General features: G+C 44.2%; 2 protein-coding genes across 3 annotated transcripts in view; one reads left to right on the forward strand and one right to left on the reverse strand.

The window, feature by feature from the left end:
• VAPB (VAMP associated protein B and C) overlaps nt 1-1,248 on the forward strand; it is a 30,632-nt gene extending 29,384 nt beyond the window's left edge. For both annotated transcript variants that reach the window (XM_040575934.1, XM_040575936.1), the window contains exon 6: nt 1-1,248. In XM_040575934.1, the coding sequence (XP_040431868.1) occupies nt 1-159 (159 nt within the window). In that variant the 3' untranslated portion in view covers nt 160-1,248.
• APCDD1L (APC down-regulated 1 like) overlaps nt 1,106-15,946 on the reverse strand; it is a 26,936-nt gene continuing 12,095 nt past the window's right edge. Inside the window, exons 2-4 of the mRNA XM_040575930.1 lie at nt 15,269-15,398; nt 14,190-14,748; nt 1,106-12,113 (exon numbers count right to left, since the gene is read on the reverse strand). Coding sequence (XP_040431864.1) covers nt 11,349-12,113; nt 14,190-14,748; nt 15,269-15,398 — 1,454 coding nt within the window. The 3' untranslated portion in view covers nt 1,106-11,348. The remainder of the gene's footprint in view (nt 12,114-14,189; nt 14,749-15,268; nt 15,399-15,946) is intronic.

The following is a 15,946-nucleotide window of genomic DNA, read 5'->3' on the forward strand; positions in this document are numbered from 1 at the left end:
GAAGAAGATGGACTTCGGATGAGGAAGGCACCCCAGACAAACAACCCCATATCTGCTTCTGCAGCTGCTGTGAAGGATGAAGGGCTCAGCTCCAGACTACTCGCTTTGGTGGTTTTGTTCTTTGTCTTTGGTGTAATTATAGGAAAACTAGCCTTGTAGAGGCAGCATGCTGGAAATTGTAAATTGATTTGATGGTTCTGCCATATCATTGGATTAAATTTATTCATAACAATGTTTAAAAAAAATTAATGTATGACATCTCACAGGTCTTGCCTTTAAATTACCCTGCACAAATATTATGTAACATAATCTAGAAAGTTTAAAATGTACAATGAATGAGTGAATGAAAGAGAATAATCTTCAGTGATGAAGGCAGGAAGAAAATCATGATTTAACACTACAATGGAATATTGTATATGTCATTTTAAACATTCTTAGACCCTGGTACATGTTGCTGAATTACCTCTTTTTAAAAAAAAGGGAGAAAAAAAAGGAAAATAGAAAAGAAACTATTCCTCCACTGCTGGAGCTGGCCCTATTGGATGTTTGGAGCTGGGTTAGGCAGGAGGTGTTGATAACTTCTGTAAAATACGTTAATCCACCATTCTGCTCATAAATTTAACAGTTTCTGTCAGTGTCTTCAACTCTGTGCAAGTTACCAATTTTTTGGCACTTAAATGAATAGTGAGAAGCTGAGAAGAATTGTATGTGGCAATGCTGAATGTGCTAGGCATCATTAAGAGGCGTATATTGACTGGTATGACGCTCATTTGGAATAAAGGTCAATGCCTTGTTCTCATGAAGGGACCAAGCTACATTGCTGTTGGTTCATTTAGTTGAATTAAAATGTTATTCAGAGATGTTTAATGCATATTTAACTTATTTAATGTATTTCATCTCATGTTTCCTTATTGTCACAAAATTGACTAATACTATATGGTATGAAAAGACACCTGTTCTAAAGCCAGTGACTAGAACTAAACTGCTGCTGTAGTGATGCGAGATTCTTCTGCCTCCTGGTGTTTTGGGCACTACACGTAAATTGTTGGGAGTTTTGATCATCCGAGCATTGGAGAAACAGTGGTCAGGAAACTGTTTTTGTATGTAAATAAGTCTATCTAGGGGAAAAAATATTAGTAGTAAACTAGTCCTATGCCGTAAAAAGACCAATCCTGTTTGATGATGTAGCATCTTAAAAAAAAAAAAAAAAAAAGAAAAGAAAAAAAGAAATTAAATAAAGCCCCCAAATTAATGTTTCTTTTGTTACTTTTGTCATGTTCTCAGTTTCGGAGGGGGGGAACAATATTCTCTGTCAACTGAAGTTTGCTTATGGCATAAGGAAACTAGCAGCCATGTTTCAGGAAGAATTTTTTTTTCCAGCCTAATTTTAAAATCAGTCTAAACAGCCCCATCCTGAGCATGCTTTACTGATTTACCGTGAAATGTGGTGTTTGCAGTAACTGTGCTGACTGCTGAGGTGCTGCATAACTCCTCGTTTTTCAGCTTAGTTGGATTCAGTAGTCAAGACACTCGATAGCGTATTGAAAGTGAAGCTAAGGTAATTTTGTTTCTAAGCGTACTTTTATTACAAAAAACATAAACTCAGTGTGTTGGACTTCAGTAGTTTAAATAGGTTTTGAGCAAGTGAAGTGTGTGTAATCCTAGATGCTAGGTTCAGAAGCTGTTGCTGACAAAATTTTTGTAAACCCTTCAGGGTTATGATACATCTGTAAGAAGTGGCTTCTTCCATTCCTGTATTGTTCCTGCGATTCCTTGAGAAAGGTGTTTGGGTGGCAGTCTGCCTACTACACTCTTCTACATCATTGACCTTTATATTGTTCCATTTGTTTCTCAAGGGTTTCTCCTTTTGCAAGTGCAAATAAGTGAAGTTTTATCTGAGCTTTAATAAGAAAATGGACTCGGAGGAAATACTAGCTGGTATGTTCGGCTTAGGAACACAACTCTGGAAGTAACTCTAGGAGATCCAACAGAAACAAGAGGTCTGTCTTTATTCCTTTAAAATGTTAGTGCCTTCTTGTCTGCTCGGGATGGAAGGGGCAAAGCAATTAAAGTGTGCCTGCAAAGGGCAGGGAAGTGGGAGATGAGCTGGAAAGAATGAAGCCGTGAGTTCAGCGTGACAAATTGGGCAGAACCGATCAAGAAAAAGATGCTTTCTGGGCTGTAGAAGTTAATGAAAACTTTCCCAGGAAACATGGTAAAAGAACCTTTTCGGACAGAAAAGTGATGTAAGTGATGCAAAATTAGTTTTCTTGGCTTTGAAGAATGTATTTGAGAAAAACTTCACTGAAGGGAGACTGAACCACCCAGTACTTTTTAAGAGGCTGTAAACATCTTTATCTAGCTAAGAATGTTATCAGAACAGCTGAATTTCTAATTTGCTTTTTTCTTTTTTAAAAAAAAAGTATAAAATTTTTATTGAGTCCTTTGTTCTGCCGAAAAACACCCTCAAAAAAAGTGTTTAAAAAAATTTGCTGTCTTTGCAGGACAGAGGGATCGAAGCGTTAAACTGGTCTCCTGTGAGTATATCTGTAATAATGCGCCAGGCAAATTTTACACATAGTTAGCTGCTGAAGTTGGCTTGGCATGGGCAGCTCCTAGATGAAGTGGAAAGTCAGCAAAATGTCTGTCCTACTTCCAGTGTTCGATAGTCGCACTTCTCAGTGATCTGTGACAATTTGGAGCTCCAAGTCATTTGTGAGCAAAGTTGTTTCTGTTCATGCTCCAGGATTGCAAAGAAGTGCAGCAAAAATGCTCTCATGCTCTGCTTGGTGCCTTACAAAGGCACAGTTAGAGACCAACACACAAGGGACATTAGGTAGGTAAGGATCTATTGATAGCAACCGTATTCTGCAATAGGAGCAGGCCCACATTATCAGTCCAAAACAAGACTCTAAACTTAACTTTTTAATTTTGGAATAAAAAAAAAATTGAGGTCTTTCCTAGCCATTTTTGACAACAGCCTAAACAGATGGTAGCGCTGAATTGTATTGATAGTGCTTTACTTTTGCTGAGCTTAAAATAAAATGACTGATCAGTGGAGTCCGTATTGCCTGTCTGTTTGACTGGGCCCTTCGTTCATATGCAACGGAAAGAAAACTAAAAATATTTTTCTTGCAAAGGCTCATAAAAAGCCAGTTTGTGGATATATTGCAAAAATAATTTCTATATTGGGTGGATGTTCTAAAGCCACTTTGTTCTCTTACAAACCGTCCTTTATTTGATGACATCAGAAATGCTTTCCTGAAGTATTCATAGAAAATGAATTCTTCTGGAGGGCGTTGTAGATCTCAGGAAGTTATGCATGACACACAGCTTATAAATAGCAATATTGTCCGGTGTCTTCACACAACACCAGATATTAGAAAACTGATAGGAGAAACCAAGTTATTACTTTTAATCTAGTTGTTGTCCATACTGTTCTTTTAGGTTTACTGTTAATTTTCGAAGAGCCAGTAGAAGCTGCTTAGGTCTTTGCTGTGTGGAGCTTCACGCTTCTGACTGTACTCTTCGGGTCCACAGTACAAACAGATGGCTAAAAGGGCTTGAAGTCTAGTACTGAGAAATGAATGAAAAAATAACCGTGAAAATAGTTAAAGTCACACCTTAAAGTAAATGTTCTGTGCATGAACGATCATAATTATTGCTCTGCATTAGCTGTTGTTGAGTGTGAATGCACAGCTATAGCAATGCATGTGCAGGCTGGGCCCCCAGTTTCAAGCTGTTGTTAAATAGCCTTAGGGATCACAGAAAAAGTTAATACCATGGATGTCACGTCGAGAGGGATTGATGTACCATAATGTAATTTCCTAAAAATATAGGATTGTAATAGGTTGGTAATGGTATTCCATGTTAACTTTTTACCAAAATTCTGGTAGTGGGATAAAGTTGGAAACTTGTTTCACAAATTGCTAGAATTTCTTCTCACCAATAAATTATTAAGGGTGTCTAGTTGCTGCACATGTAAACTTGCAATTCTTATGATAATCATGAATTAGAAGTCAGCACATTTACGTAGTGGTGTGCACACAAAAATGGATTTTTAGTGTCTTAAGATACTTGACATTGCAGTTGCCTAAGGCAAGAAAACTTTTTAGAAAATGCGTGTCATTTTCATTTCCTAATTGGAACATCTCCTTAATTCTTGAGCACAATAGCAACCTAACTGTAGAATTCTTAAGTTTTCAAACTATTCTTATTTGCTTTACATACTGTCCTGAAATGTCATATTCCGTGTTCTGCTTTCTTTATAAAGTAACTGAGAAAAAACACAACCAAAAAGCCCTCTATTTGAAATTTAAGAACACACAAAAACAAGTCCTCTGAACCTTGTGTTTGTTGTGGCTGTGTTACAGCTGCGATAGTACTCAGCAGCACTAAAGCAGCTTGGGGTTAGAGCTCCTTTTTAATTCTGTCTGAAAACAGGTTAGCATCCATTACTTAGATACTCAAGTGAGCAAGTTGAGAAAGGACAGGTGGTGAGTGAATTGCAGTGTACGTATTTGAGATTTTTTTTTGATTCAGAAACTCATATAAAAAGAAGAAAGTAATCTGTATAGGAGTGAGATTAGTTCAATACCATATGTGGAAGTTAGTTTTCCTTATAATCAGATACATATCTACAAATTTAATTTACTGTTTAGAAAATAGAAATATAAATCAATGTGTAGGCATTTTAGAAAGAAAAGCGTCTACTGAGCACGGGTGCTTTGCTTGCTCGTATAGAGTGAAACCTAGCTGTTCTGTAGATTGACTTGATTAAAGATGACAATGGGTTACGATGCCAGTATAAATCATCTGTTGCAGTTAAATAGAGGGATTTATTGTTAAAGCAGGGCAACGCAGATCCTTTGAACATGTCCAGCTAAGATTTCTTTATGCTATGCTGACAGCTTCATGTATACTGAATCACTTTGTCTAATGGGTGTCAGTGCTAAAGTGACACTGTGCATTGTACTGCTGCCTTTTGTTTTGATTAGCTTCAGAGAACAAAGTAATTGTGTATTTCCACTACTCAAATCTGCTAAACTATAAAATATGTTTGTTTTATTAATGGATTGATTTTTTTTTTACTGTATAAATGTAGGTTGTTTTTTAAAATAACACAAGTAAGAGCTGGCCAGAAATCTCTAATAAGCGTGCATTTGTACTTCCAAAATGAGTGTATGTCTGTCGTCAACTCCACTGTTTCCCGTGGCTTCATTTCCTTTTATAGAACTGCTTTCACATTTTTACTTTGAAGAGTAAAAGGTTGAAAACTACTAAATTTCCACGTAGATTTTTTGCTTCCCTGTCTAGGCCGAAGTCTGTCCTGAAGCATCTGCATGAATGAAGACCACAAAAAGGAGCACTCAAGTCAGTACAGAAACAAGGCTGCTTTTCCTTGAAGCAAACTTGAACTTTGGATCTTTTCTCGTATGATCTGTCAGTGGAGAATGGCCTTTTCCAGATGGCAAAACAAAAGAAGTTAAGCAAACAAATGAATTAAGAAGAATTAATTGAAGCTGCATATTACAAGTTGACATTATACATCTGGCATTTCTGTTTATGTTTCTGCATCGGTACATTTCATTCTTATTTAATAAGTTCCTAATTTTGTGATTTTTTTTCAAGCTTTTGAAGTGCCTACGAAGAACTGAAGAACAGCCCGCAGTAAAGTATTGTCCTCAGTTTAGCTGTACTTCATTTTTTTAATCAAATCTTTTTCTTCAGTGGAGAAACAAGACCAGAAGAGCCTCCTGAGCTCCCTCCTGTTTGAGTTGGCAGAATTCCCATGCGTAATTATCCACACACAACTCCTTTTAAAAGAACTTTATTAAGGCTGTACAAAGTCAAGTACTCAGAAGTTAGGAAATGGCAAAACCAAGTGTGTCTGTGCACTGTTAGTTTGGCTGCTTGGTGTGAGTACCTCGCAGTATCTGATCGAGCCTTTGGCACCTGGTCGAAAAGCGAACTTAGGTGGACCAGAAGGTGTCTAAAACTGCCCAGTGCCATGTGCCTGACCCTGCATAACCTTACGTTCTCTTAAAATGCATATAATTAAAGTTTTGAAAGGTCGCCTTAAAAAAAAATGGTGTTACAGCATTATGTATAACCCATGTATAAGTCAGGATCGGCTCCTTTGCATCCTGTGCGTGGATGCCCATTCTCAACCTAAGCATCCGATCTAGCGGTGAGTAACGGCCCGAGCTGAAGCAGCAGCACCTAGGCACACATTTCACTGGCAGGCCACACAGAAATATGACTGGAGCCAGGAATTTTTGTTGCAGTTCTGAGCCCAGAAGAGCATTCCTGTGATGGCTGCAGCCTCTCCTGCCCAGTTTATTTTCTGATGTATTCTGCCTGGGCTGTCAAATGAGTCCAGTCCCTAGCCCCTTGGTTCAACCAAGTCATCCTCATTCCTGCACCACTCCTTGGCAAAGACAGTGGTGTTCAGCCCAGCCTTTTTCATTTTCCATCTCTTTCTTCCCATGGCTCCTCTTCCAGTCTTGCTTTCCCTGTGACCTTCCCTGCGACCTTCCCTGCCTGGCCCAGACTTCTGGCCCACAGCAGCCCTTGGCGGCTGCTCACAGGTTGACTGGTGGAGCAGTCCCTGATGCATCTGACTGCTCCCAGGTGCCAGCTCCCACCCTGGGTTACAACTCACCCTTCTGCTTCCTCTTTGATCAAGGTTGCTCGTCCCTCTTCTCTAGGTAGTGTAGAGCCATGAGTCCTGTCAACCGTCTCCTTTCAGTCTGCAGCTTTTCTCTGCTGCTTCACTGCAGCACATCTGTTTATAGTCAATAACAGGCTTTTCTATTGAGCGTGGATTGTTTATCAAATGAAGCATTAACTCGGTGCTATTGATTTATCCAGAAGCGTTCTAAAACTACTTCTGTGTGTTTCAGTTTAAGAATTGTTTGGGAAGTTAGAATGCAAAATACATCCTGAAGCATTTTAAACAGAGAGGACGTGAAGGTGGATAACTGGAAAATCAGGAGATCAGACCCCAGTCTAAGTTTGTCCAGCAAACTCAGCTCATGCTTCAAATTTTTGTGCCTGCTACAGAAGCAGAAAATCGGAAAGGCAACATGTCTGAGTAGCTTATGTGCTAAAGAAGGTATGAAAGACTTTCATGCTCAGACCCAGTGTAGGAAGCTAGTAAATGTATTCAGAATGTTTGAAATTTCTTTCTTTTCTATTTTTTGGGGATAGTTAAAAGTGATAAAACTTGAAAAGTATGTTAGAAGTTGAGGGGGAGACTTTTTCAAGACATGTGCCTGTTACTGTTGACTTTCAGCTGGTACCCCTGCTAGTGCTTCTGTGTTAGCTTGGTTTTTCTTTACAGGTACCGTAAGAAGGCAGATACAGATTTTACAGTTGAATAGAATCTAGTAGTCAGGACTAATGTTTGTTGTTTATGTCCTAGATTCTAATAAAGCTTTAGACGTGACGGTATTCAGCTTTGTCTTGGTTATGTTGGTTAAAGGAATCACAGAAGCTGGTGGTTTCTGTGGAATCCTGACTGTATTCTGCTGGGCATGTGGCCATGCAAACTGCTAGTGGATGCAAGTGCTGCTTCAAAGAGTGGCATAGCTTAGCAAATTTCACATCAGATCTGGTGGTGAAGAAATTAGATGGAAAGCTGAAATAGGATTGGCCATTTTCTAAGAGAAAGGTAGTAAATGGCCAAAAAACCAACAATGATGCAATTGAGAATGACTGGCTGAAAGCCCATCCTGATTCAGTGAAAAGGGAAACATAGATGTAAAATAGTAAAAAACAAGAAAAAGGGAAACAGTAATCAACACAAAATGAGTTAAGAAGTGTAGAAAATGAATAAGGAAAGCAATAGCCAAAGGAAGAGAATGGGCCAGATTGCTTGGAGGGGGTGACAAAGAGCTGAAGTACAGGGGGAATCTTTGCAGTAGGATGCAGACTGTTACTAGATGCAGGTGGTGAAACTGCTAGTGATGAGGTAAGAGAACTGAATTCATTCATTAGCAATGCTTAATTAAAAAAATAAATAAATTACATTCAGTAGGTCTAGCAAACCTGCATCAGTACTTCCACAGGAGATGTGTGAGGCCATCTCTTACCTGCCAATGAGAGGAGTGACAAACAGGACAGGATGAGCTGGGTACAGCGCCTGCTTAGCCTGACACCCCAAAGAAGGGATGGGAAAGGAGGTGAATGTTAGCGAAGGAGCATAATCTAAGTAAGTAATTTCATTCTATCTTTGTTTTTCAGTTTTATTTGGGATTAAAGTCAATTGTTATATCTGGACCCCTAAAAAGCCTGATATGTTGTGATAATCACACATTTCAGAAGTGGTCTTTTAAAGAGAACCGTAATGAAATGGGGATGCTCACAGAAGGCTCCTGCTGGGATCTGATACAATTCAGTGCTTCCATATCACCGGTGAAAATACACAAAATCTCTACTGAGAAAATGGTAACGTGACAGAAATACCCATACCCAGGACCAGAGTGAGTAAGAGCTCCACATGTGCTCCCAGTGCAGTCCCAGGGTGAAAGACTACTGAATAAGGACGTGTTCTTGTTTTGAATTATCGTTAGCAGTGGGTGATTATACTTCTGTGTGTCTCAGCTGTGGGAGCTGGGAATTTTGGATGCAATTTGGATATTTACATTTTAAGAGAGAAGCTGAATAATTGGACTGGATGCAAAAAGAGATTGAAAAATTACTAGTGGAGTGTGAAAATGCCTTAGAGAGAACTCAGTTGGCTGAGTTTATCTACCAGAATTGAGAATGTCTTGATTACAGTGCACAAGTACCTTCACAGGAGAAAATAATGAACACTGCAGCTCTCTTTGATCTTAAAAAAGAGCAAAACAAGAATCACTGACTGGCAATCAGAGCCAGGCAAATTCAAATTGGAAAAAGGCACAAATTCTTGAGAGAATAACTGTATAATTTAGGAATGTTTCTCTAAAAATTGTGAACAGAACAATAAAAGTTGCAATATTTATGCAAATATTATTTTCATGAATTTCCTTTCTTTTCAGAAGTATGCTTAAAGGGGTGGAAACAGGACAAAGAGGCTCCTGATGAGGCTTTCATAGGGAAGCGTAGTCAGCACATCCCATCTGCTGTGCGGGGTTGTGGAGCTGGGTGTAAACAGGTTCCCAGCTCCAGGAGCTGAGCTGCGGTGACTGCTGCTGCAGGAGGAGCTGGGGCTTGCTCCAGTCTTGGGTTGTTTTGTAACTTTTTACATCACATTAATGCCATCACCACTTTGAAAGGATGCGTGGTCTCTTAGGTGTTTTTGCGCCATGCGGTTGCAATGCTGAACACTTGCTAAGTTTAAACAATTTCCCTAGTATGTAAATGGGGGAAAAAAAAAAAAGTATTAGCGCACAGATCTCATTTTTGTGTGTAAGAATGTAGGGCAGGAATTGCCTTTCCCCTCTTCTCCCCACCCTCCCAAGCACAAGGCTGCTCCCTGTTCTTGCCATGGACACCTCTGGGTCCTGCAGAAACGCCTCTTTGCTGATCTGGGGAACAAGAGCCTTTCCTTGGGGCTGCCACGAGTGACCGCCTTAGCACAGTGACGGCAAACACATCTGCTGAGGGAAAAAATGTGTGCATGGCTCTCATGAGATGCAGCTCTGCTACCCCGGCTTGCCCCGACTTGTAGAATTCTAACAGGGCATCCAAAGATGACAAAGCCCTGCTCTCCAAAACATGCTTCTAGTCCTTCAAACGTTTGCCCATGGGTTTCCGTGCAGTAGCAGGCAACAAAGAACAGCAACCTTTAGAAACAGGGAGCTGTTCTGCCTGCTCGCCTAACCCCCGGAGAAGTCTCCCTCTCCGTTGTCTGCAGATGGAACTGAAGATGAGTTAGCCAAGCTTGGCCTTTTTGTGTATCAAGTACATCTGTTTACATGCATGATTAATAGTTGATCGTGCCTGAAACATGCAAACATGCTGACAACATTTCTGTCACAATTGTACGCATTTAATAAGCATCTCATTTGAATTATTAATGTACAATTTCCCCCAAAAAAGTGTTATAAAACCCATAAATTATCTAAGTACAAGCTGCAAGTTTGTAAATACAGCATTAAGAAGGTAGCTATTGCATAGATGATTTAACAAAAATATCCTTTGTAAGATATATAGGTTTATGTGGAGGGGATTTAGCTGCTGGGAGGAGGTCTTCCCCAAGTAAGTTATGTGCTTCTTAGCTGCAGCAGACAAGGGAATGTAATTTCTTACTTTGTCCTTCTTGCTGGTGGAGCTCCAGTTGTCCTGGAGCTGGTCAGTTCTCTCTTCAGCCCCCTGTTTGCTAGAGGCAGATTTATAAGCCATCTTTACGTGAACACCTGGAAGTGACTTTTGATTGAAAAGACAGCTGGATTAACAACCCATATGCCAGTACGCTTAGAGAGGAGATGGAAAATAAATGGCCTGAGAAGCCTCATGAGTGATCTTTTGCTTCGCTCGGTGCCTGGTGAGTCGGAGTCACGACTGGCAGTGCCTGTGCCTGCTGGACACGCGTGCAGCGCCGCGCTGCCTTTGCTGACGTACCGAGGCGCAGGCCTGCACTGCACTGGGACAGCCGGACTAACGCAGCAAGGATGCAGCGTCTGTAGCGCTGTAAGGCTGAAAGTCAGAGCAGTTGTGCACACACACCTTCTCCATTTACTGCATCGTCTCTTATGACCAGGGTCAGGCATAACAGTCTGTCAGGGTAATGCTCTGAGGGCTGCTTTTTGTACGCACGTAAGTGAAAGACTGTACGTTGCATCTCCGTGTGTGTACATACACAAAAACTGCAGAAAGTATCCATAAACCGAGAGAGGCCTGATTAACTGTGCCCTTACCAAGAGCACTTGCTGACTGCGGAGCTGTTGCTGACTGACACGGCAGATCAAATTTGCACAAACAGCAATAAGGAGTATGATGAGAGGGAACTTAACCTCAGAGAAACTCAGCAGCTGACACTTTGGATGTTTGAATTACATCTGAATCAAGCCCTTGATTAAATCTTTGCAGTGTCAAAAGCTCCAAGCAGCAATTGTAATTGATGTTGCTCTTTTTTCCCCTCATATTGCTAAATTATCTACTGAATGTGCAGTGCATCCATGTCACCACATTAAATTTTTATGCGCACAAGAGGGGAGATTAGGCAATAAAGCCAGAGGACAAACAGTACATAGGCATATCTTCTTGGCTTCATTCACTGTGTTTTGTTTTTGTTTTTTTTTAAAAAAAGCGTTTCCAAATCTAAGTAAAACTGATTCCAGATGTACTCATTTGGAGGATATAACAATCACGCTAGCACCAAGACTATCTGGATTCTGTGCTTGTACCTGAATAGATTGCTAGTCCCATCTTAAAAACTGCAGTGCTATAAACAATAAAAAGGCCACAGGCAAAGGTTTTAGTGCTTCACTGCCATTAGCATCCTCTTCTCCCAAGTACTTTAGACTAACATAGTTAGAGAACTCCTCTGGCGCCCCAGCACACTGGATCAGAGGCGCCTGGTACGAGGTGGGTCGCTTGTCGGGACGGTCGGGACTGGACCCGTCCGTGGGCCTCTCGCCAACGTACAGCAGGCTGCGGTCTCTCGTGTCGTGCTCCGTTTTGAAGAGCTCGTACTCCGTGTGGGGCAGCTTGATGCCCAAGGCCAAGCAGCCATTCGTCGGTGTTATATCCTGCTCCACCCCGGCACTCCAGGAGTTTGTCAGCCCGCAGCTGCCTGGCTCGGAGGAGTTCAGCATCATCACCGTTAGCTGGTCCATCGGCGTCACCCGAGCCTGCGTGACTTTAAAAGCCAGCTCCGTGCCGCCTCTCACTTTGGAGGAGGGGACGCCTTGGGTGTAACGCCCAGACGCATAGATGGTGAAAGTCGGCTGCTTGCAGAGCGGGTCGGAGTAGTGGTAGTAGTACCCTTCCCAGGTGTGGTTGTTACCGTGGAAGATGAAGTACCTGGTGAGGAAAAGCACCGCGGGCCGCACCTCGCAGTGGGTGCTCACCCAGCTGCCGCTCAGCTGCATCGGCGGCTCGGCTCTGGCAGGGAGGATGGGGGGGTGGTGTTCGTCAGCTCTGTATATAATCCCACAGGCCGGGCAAGGATGCACATGGTGCTGCAGAAGACAAAGAATGGTATTTTTGTAGATTGATAAGCCAAAAAAAACCCTTTCCAGAATATTCAAAAAGCTCACGCTCCCCTCTCCCACGCCAGGGTGTTCAACTGCAGCAAACTTGGCCCAAGGCAGCCAAACAGATTAAGTGAGATAAAGAGCTGCCCGGGCTCTTTGCTATTCTGGTCCCCTGGGGAGGACAGAAGGGCTGTGCTCTGCGCGGGGCCGCTGAGGACATGCGGAGGACGGGAGGAGGATGGGGCAAGGGCAGAGCTGCTGGACAGGCAGGGAGCGCTCGCCGGCCACCCGGGTCCAGAGGGAGGCAGAGGTTCGCTGTGAGCAGCTGGAGCAGATGTGGCAGTGGAGAAGGAGAAGAGAAGGAGGAGAGGAGAAGAGAAGGAGCTGCCCCATGGCTCTGCCTGTGCTTCATGCAACACTCCGAGTCAAAGCAGTCCTGCAGCCGATCAAATGCCAGAGGGTTGTTTTGGGGTGGCTTGGAACTTTTTCCTGGTACTTCATACATCACAACTGATTTATTTTTAAATAACCAGGGTTTGGACATTATATCATTTTCTAGAACACGAGGTAATCTTTACTGAGCTGTCGTATGCAGCAAGGTTGAATAACTCAGTAGTTAACTGTAGGGTGGGTAATTTACATGCGAGTTGATTGGAGTCTACTGTAATTTAGTCATTTTCAGCTTGTTTTACTGCTACTGTCACGTTAATGAGTGCTGACAGTACACAGTACATTATGGCTAAATAATCCCAGAAGTTGGCAAATATATATGCTCTCCTTAGACAGGAAATTCTTTGATAATGAAAGGTAATTTGGGGAGAATGGGTTTCTTTAAAAGAGGTATAAATTTAAGGGAATAAGGGTAATATTTTCATAAAGAGGGTTAAAAATAATTCCTAACATAGCTGTGTAGCTCTCACTAGTGCAGGCAAATGGATATTAGTTCAGTAAGAAAAGAAAGAAAAAACCCTGTGCCCAATAAAATTATCACTATAGACATGAAGCCAAAAATCTTACTTGCTTAAACCAGTTGTGTGAAGTTATTTCTAATGTATGGCAGCTTCTAATTATCGCCAAGCGGTGACATCATGTGCGGGTACATTGGAGAGCTGTTAGCTGATTAATTACAGTGCTATATTCAGAGAGTGAATTTCAGTATCTTTAGGTTTGGTTTTAAATTAACTTTTAAAAGTGTTTATGTTTACCATCTGGTTTTGCTCATATATACGGTTTTGGCCCAGGATAACACAAGTTTAACCAATTTGAGAAGGTTATTTTTGAGGGAGGAGAGGGGTGTTGCTCTGTGGTTTTCTTTTTCCAAGTCCAGTTGCTGTAGTTTGGGGTGTGGGGAAATGTTGCCCCTCGAAAGCTGCACACAAAAGACTTTTCTTCAGTTAATTGAGTTCCATCTAAACTGTAAAGTTCAAAGATGTTTTTACCCCATCTGACTACTCAATAATTTCTGAATTGATAAGCTATGATTCAGATAAAAATGTGCTTTCCTGGAAACAAAGCAAAATAAAATAAAAAGCAACCAGGTCTCCTGCTCAGTTTTATTTATGTCAAACTAAAAGTTAAATCTCAGTGTAATAGTGTTACTCAGAGCAACTTCCTCCTCTAATGGCATTACGCTGAGGAGCAATGATTTAATGGCAGACACTTGCTTCCTCGCTCCTCTCTAAACCTGAAAGACATGACAAAGAGCTAGAGAGGGATGGAAGACAAACAGCGCGTAGGCAGCCTCTAATGATGTGCAGCCCAAAGCTTTCACTGACTGTGGTGCAGGAAACTAGGAAATTGCATTTCCTAGGAAAACAGAGCCAAAGAAAAGCCATTAACTCCATGCTCATGCCATTGCAGGCTTACTTCTTATGCTGTGAACCCACACCCGTACCCTGCATCTCCTCCTGTGGGTCCGTGGGATAACAAGGGCTCGAGGTGCAGGTGATCAGTATTTTAACAGCACAAAAATAACGTGTGCTTCACAAAGCCCAGTGAACTGATGAGGGGAGAGCCGGGAATCTGCTCTCAATAGGGCCTGTGCTAAAGCATTGTTCTTACCACGGCGCTCTGCATCGGTCGCTGGTAACCGGTCGGTCGGTAGTGGCGCCTCTCTACCCAGTCCGTGTGAATGTCCCCAAGGTACAGCTCTTCCACCAGCTGGCTGCCGCTCTGCTGCGGCTCCAGCAAGGGCTGATAATGCTTCTCCACCCGCACGAGGCTGAGCTCGTGCATGGCAAAGCCCAGGGCTGCGGTGCAGTCGCGCTCGGACTTGGCACTCAGCAGTTCGTAGAGGGCTCCGGGAGCCCAGGTGCGCCCCGGCGGCAGGAACCCGCTGCAGCCCTCGCCCGAGGTCTGGTTGATCCAGGAGGCCACCTCCCGCATGGCTTTCTGGCTGTGGAAAACGATGCCGACTTTGTGGAGGTGGTAGTCGGCCTCGGTGGCCCCGCGGGTGATCCAGGAGGCCTGGCGCAGGCGCAGCTTGCCCTTGATGACCAGGGAGTACGAGGGCTCCCGGCAGGAGGGGTCCCAGTAGTAGAACTGGTAAGCCTTGAAGAGGCGGTTGACGTAGAAGAGGTAGGATCGGGTGAGGAACTCGGGTCCCGGCCGCACCTCGCACCTGGGGACGAAGGCAGGCGTGAGCCACCCACACACGGGGCACAGCAGGTGGGCACCCCGCACAGAGCAGGATGGGGAGCAGAGGGGTGGCGTGGGACGAGGACACCTGCACTGCCCAGGATGGGTGAAATTGGGGTGCAGGGAGAGCAGCGGCGAGTGTGGGTGCAAGCAGCGCTGAAGTCAGGAGCCTCCCACAGCTGGTGGCAGTGCTCGGTGGGTGATTTTGAGCACCTGCTCCCCAAACCCTGGGCAACCCGATCAAGCGGGTGGCGTCCCTGCCTGTGGCAGGGGGCTGGAACCGGGTGACCTTTAGGGTCCCCTCCGACCCGAGCCGTCCTGTGATCCTGCGAAATCCCATGGGTGCTGGTGGCACTCTTTGGGCGTGACACCGCGCTTCGTGCCCCGGGGACGGGAGCTTGGGGAGGGACAGAGGCAAGAGGGCTACCGGGGGGCTCGGGGCGGGGGGCACCGGGGTGCCGGGGGTGAAGGAGGAGGAGGAGGCGGAGGAGGAAGGGCCTTACCCGGTGGACACCCAGCGGCCCTCCAGGCGGGGCGGCAGCCGCGCCGCGATCCTGGCGCCGTCCTGCAGGTGGCGGAGCTGCTGCCGGCACCGCGGCTCCCAGCGCAGCGGCGGCTCCGCGGCAGCGCAGGCTGCGCCGGGTCGGGGGAGAGAAAATGGGGGCGAGAGAAGAGAAAGAAAAGGGGGAAGAACTCGTCAGCAGCGCGGAGGGTGCGAACCCTCCGCATAAGGCCGACCGCGGGGCCGCGCAGAGCTCCCGGGAAGGCCCCGGGGGTGCTCGGGGCTGGGGACCCCGCTGAGGGGCCGCGGAGGCGAGAGCCCACAGCCGGGCCCAGGCACTCACGGTCGGGCACCCACGGCCAGGCCCTGCCGAGCAGGACGTGCACTTCCTCACAGACACAGACCCTTTTACGCACCGTGGCCCAGAAAACCCCCTGGGTTACGTTCACCAGAAGATCCAGTCGGAGTCTGACACCCCAGCCGGGTTAGCGAAGAAGCGAACAGTTGGTTAAGGATACTGAAATTTTATTTACTGTTTTCCAGCTTTGGTTTGAACAAAATGCAGCCACTTTTTTAGATGAAATCTTCGAATAAAACTGAGCGTGCTTTGTTCCTGTTCTCTCTCTGAAGCTATTGTTGAAGCAGTAACTGGAACAGGGAATTACAGCATGGGAACATT

This window comes from Cygnus olor, chromosome 16 (genome assembly GCF_009769625.2).
Source record: "Cygnus olor isolate bCygOlo1 chromosome 16, bCygOlo1.pri.v2, whole genome shotgun sequence".
Classification (NCBI taxonomy): Eukaryota; Metazoa; Chordata; class Aves; order Anseriformes; family Anatidae; genus Cygnus; species Cygnus olor.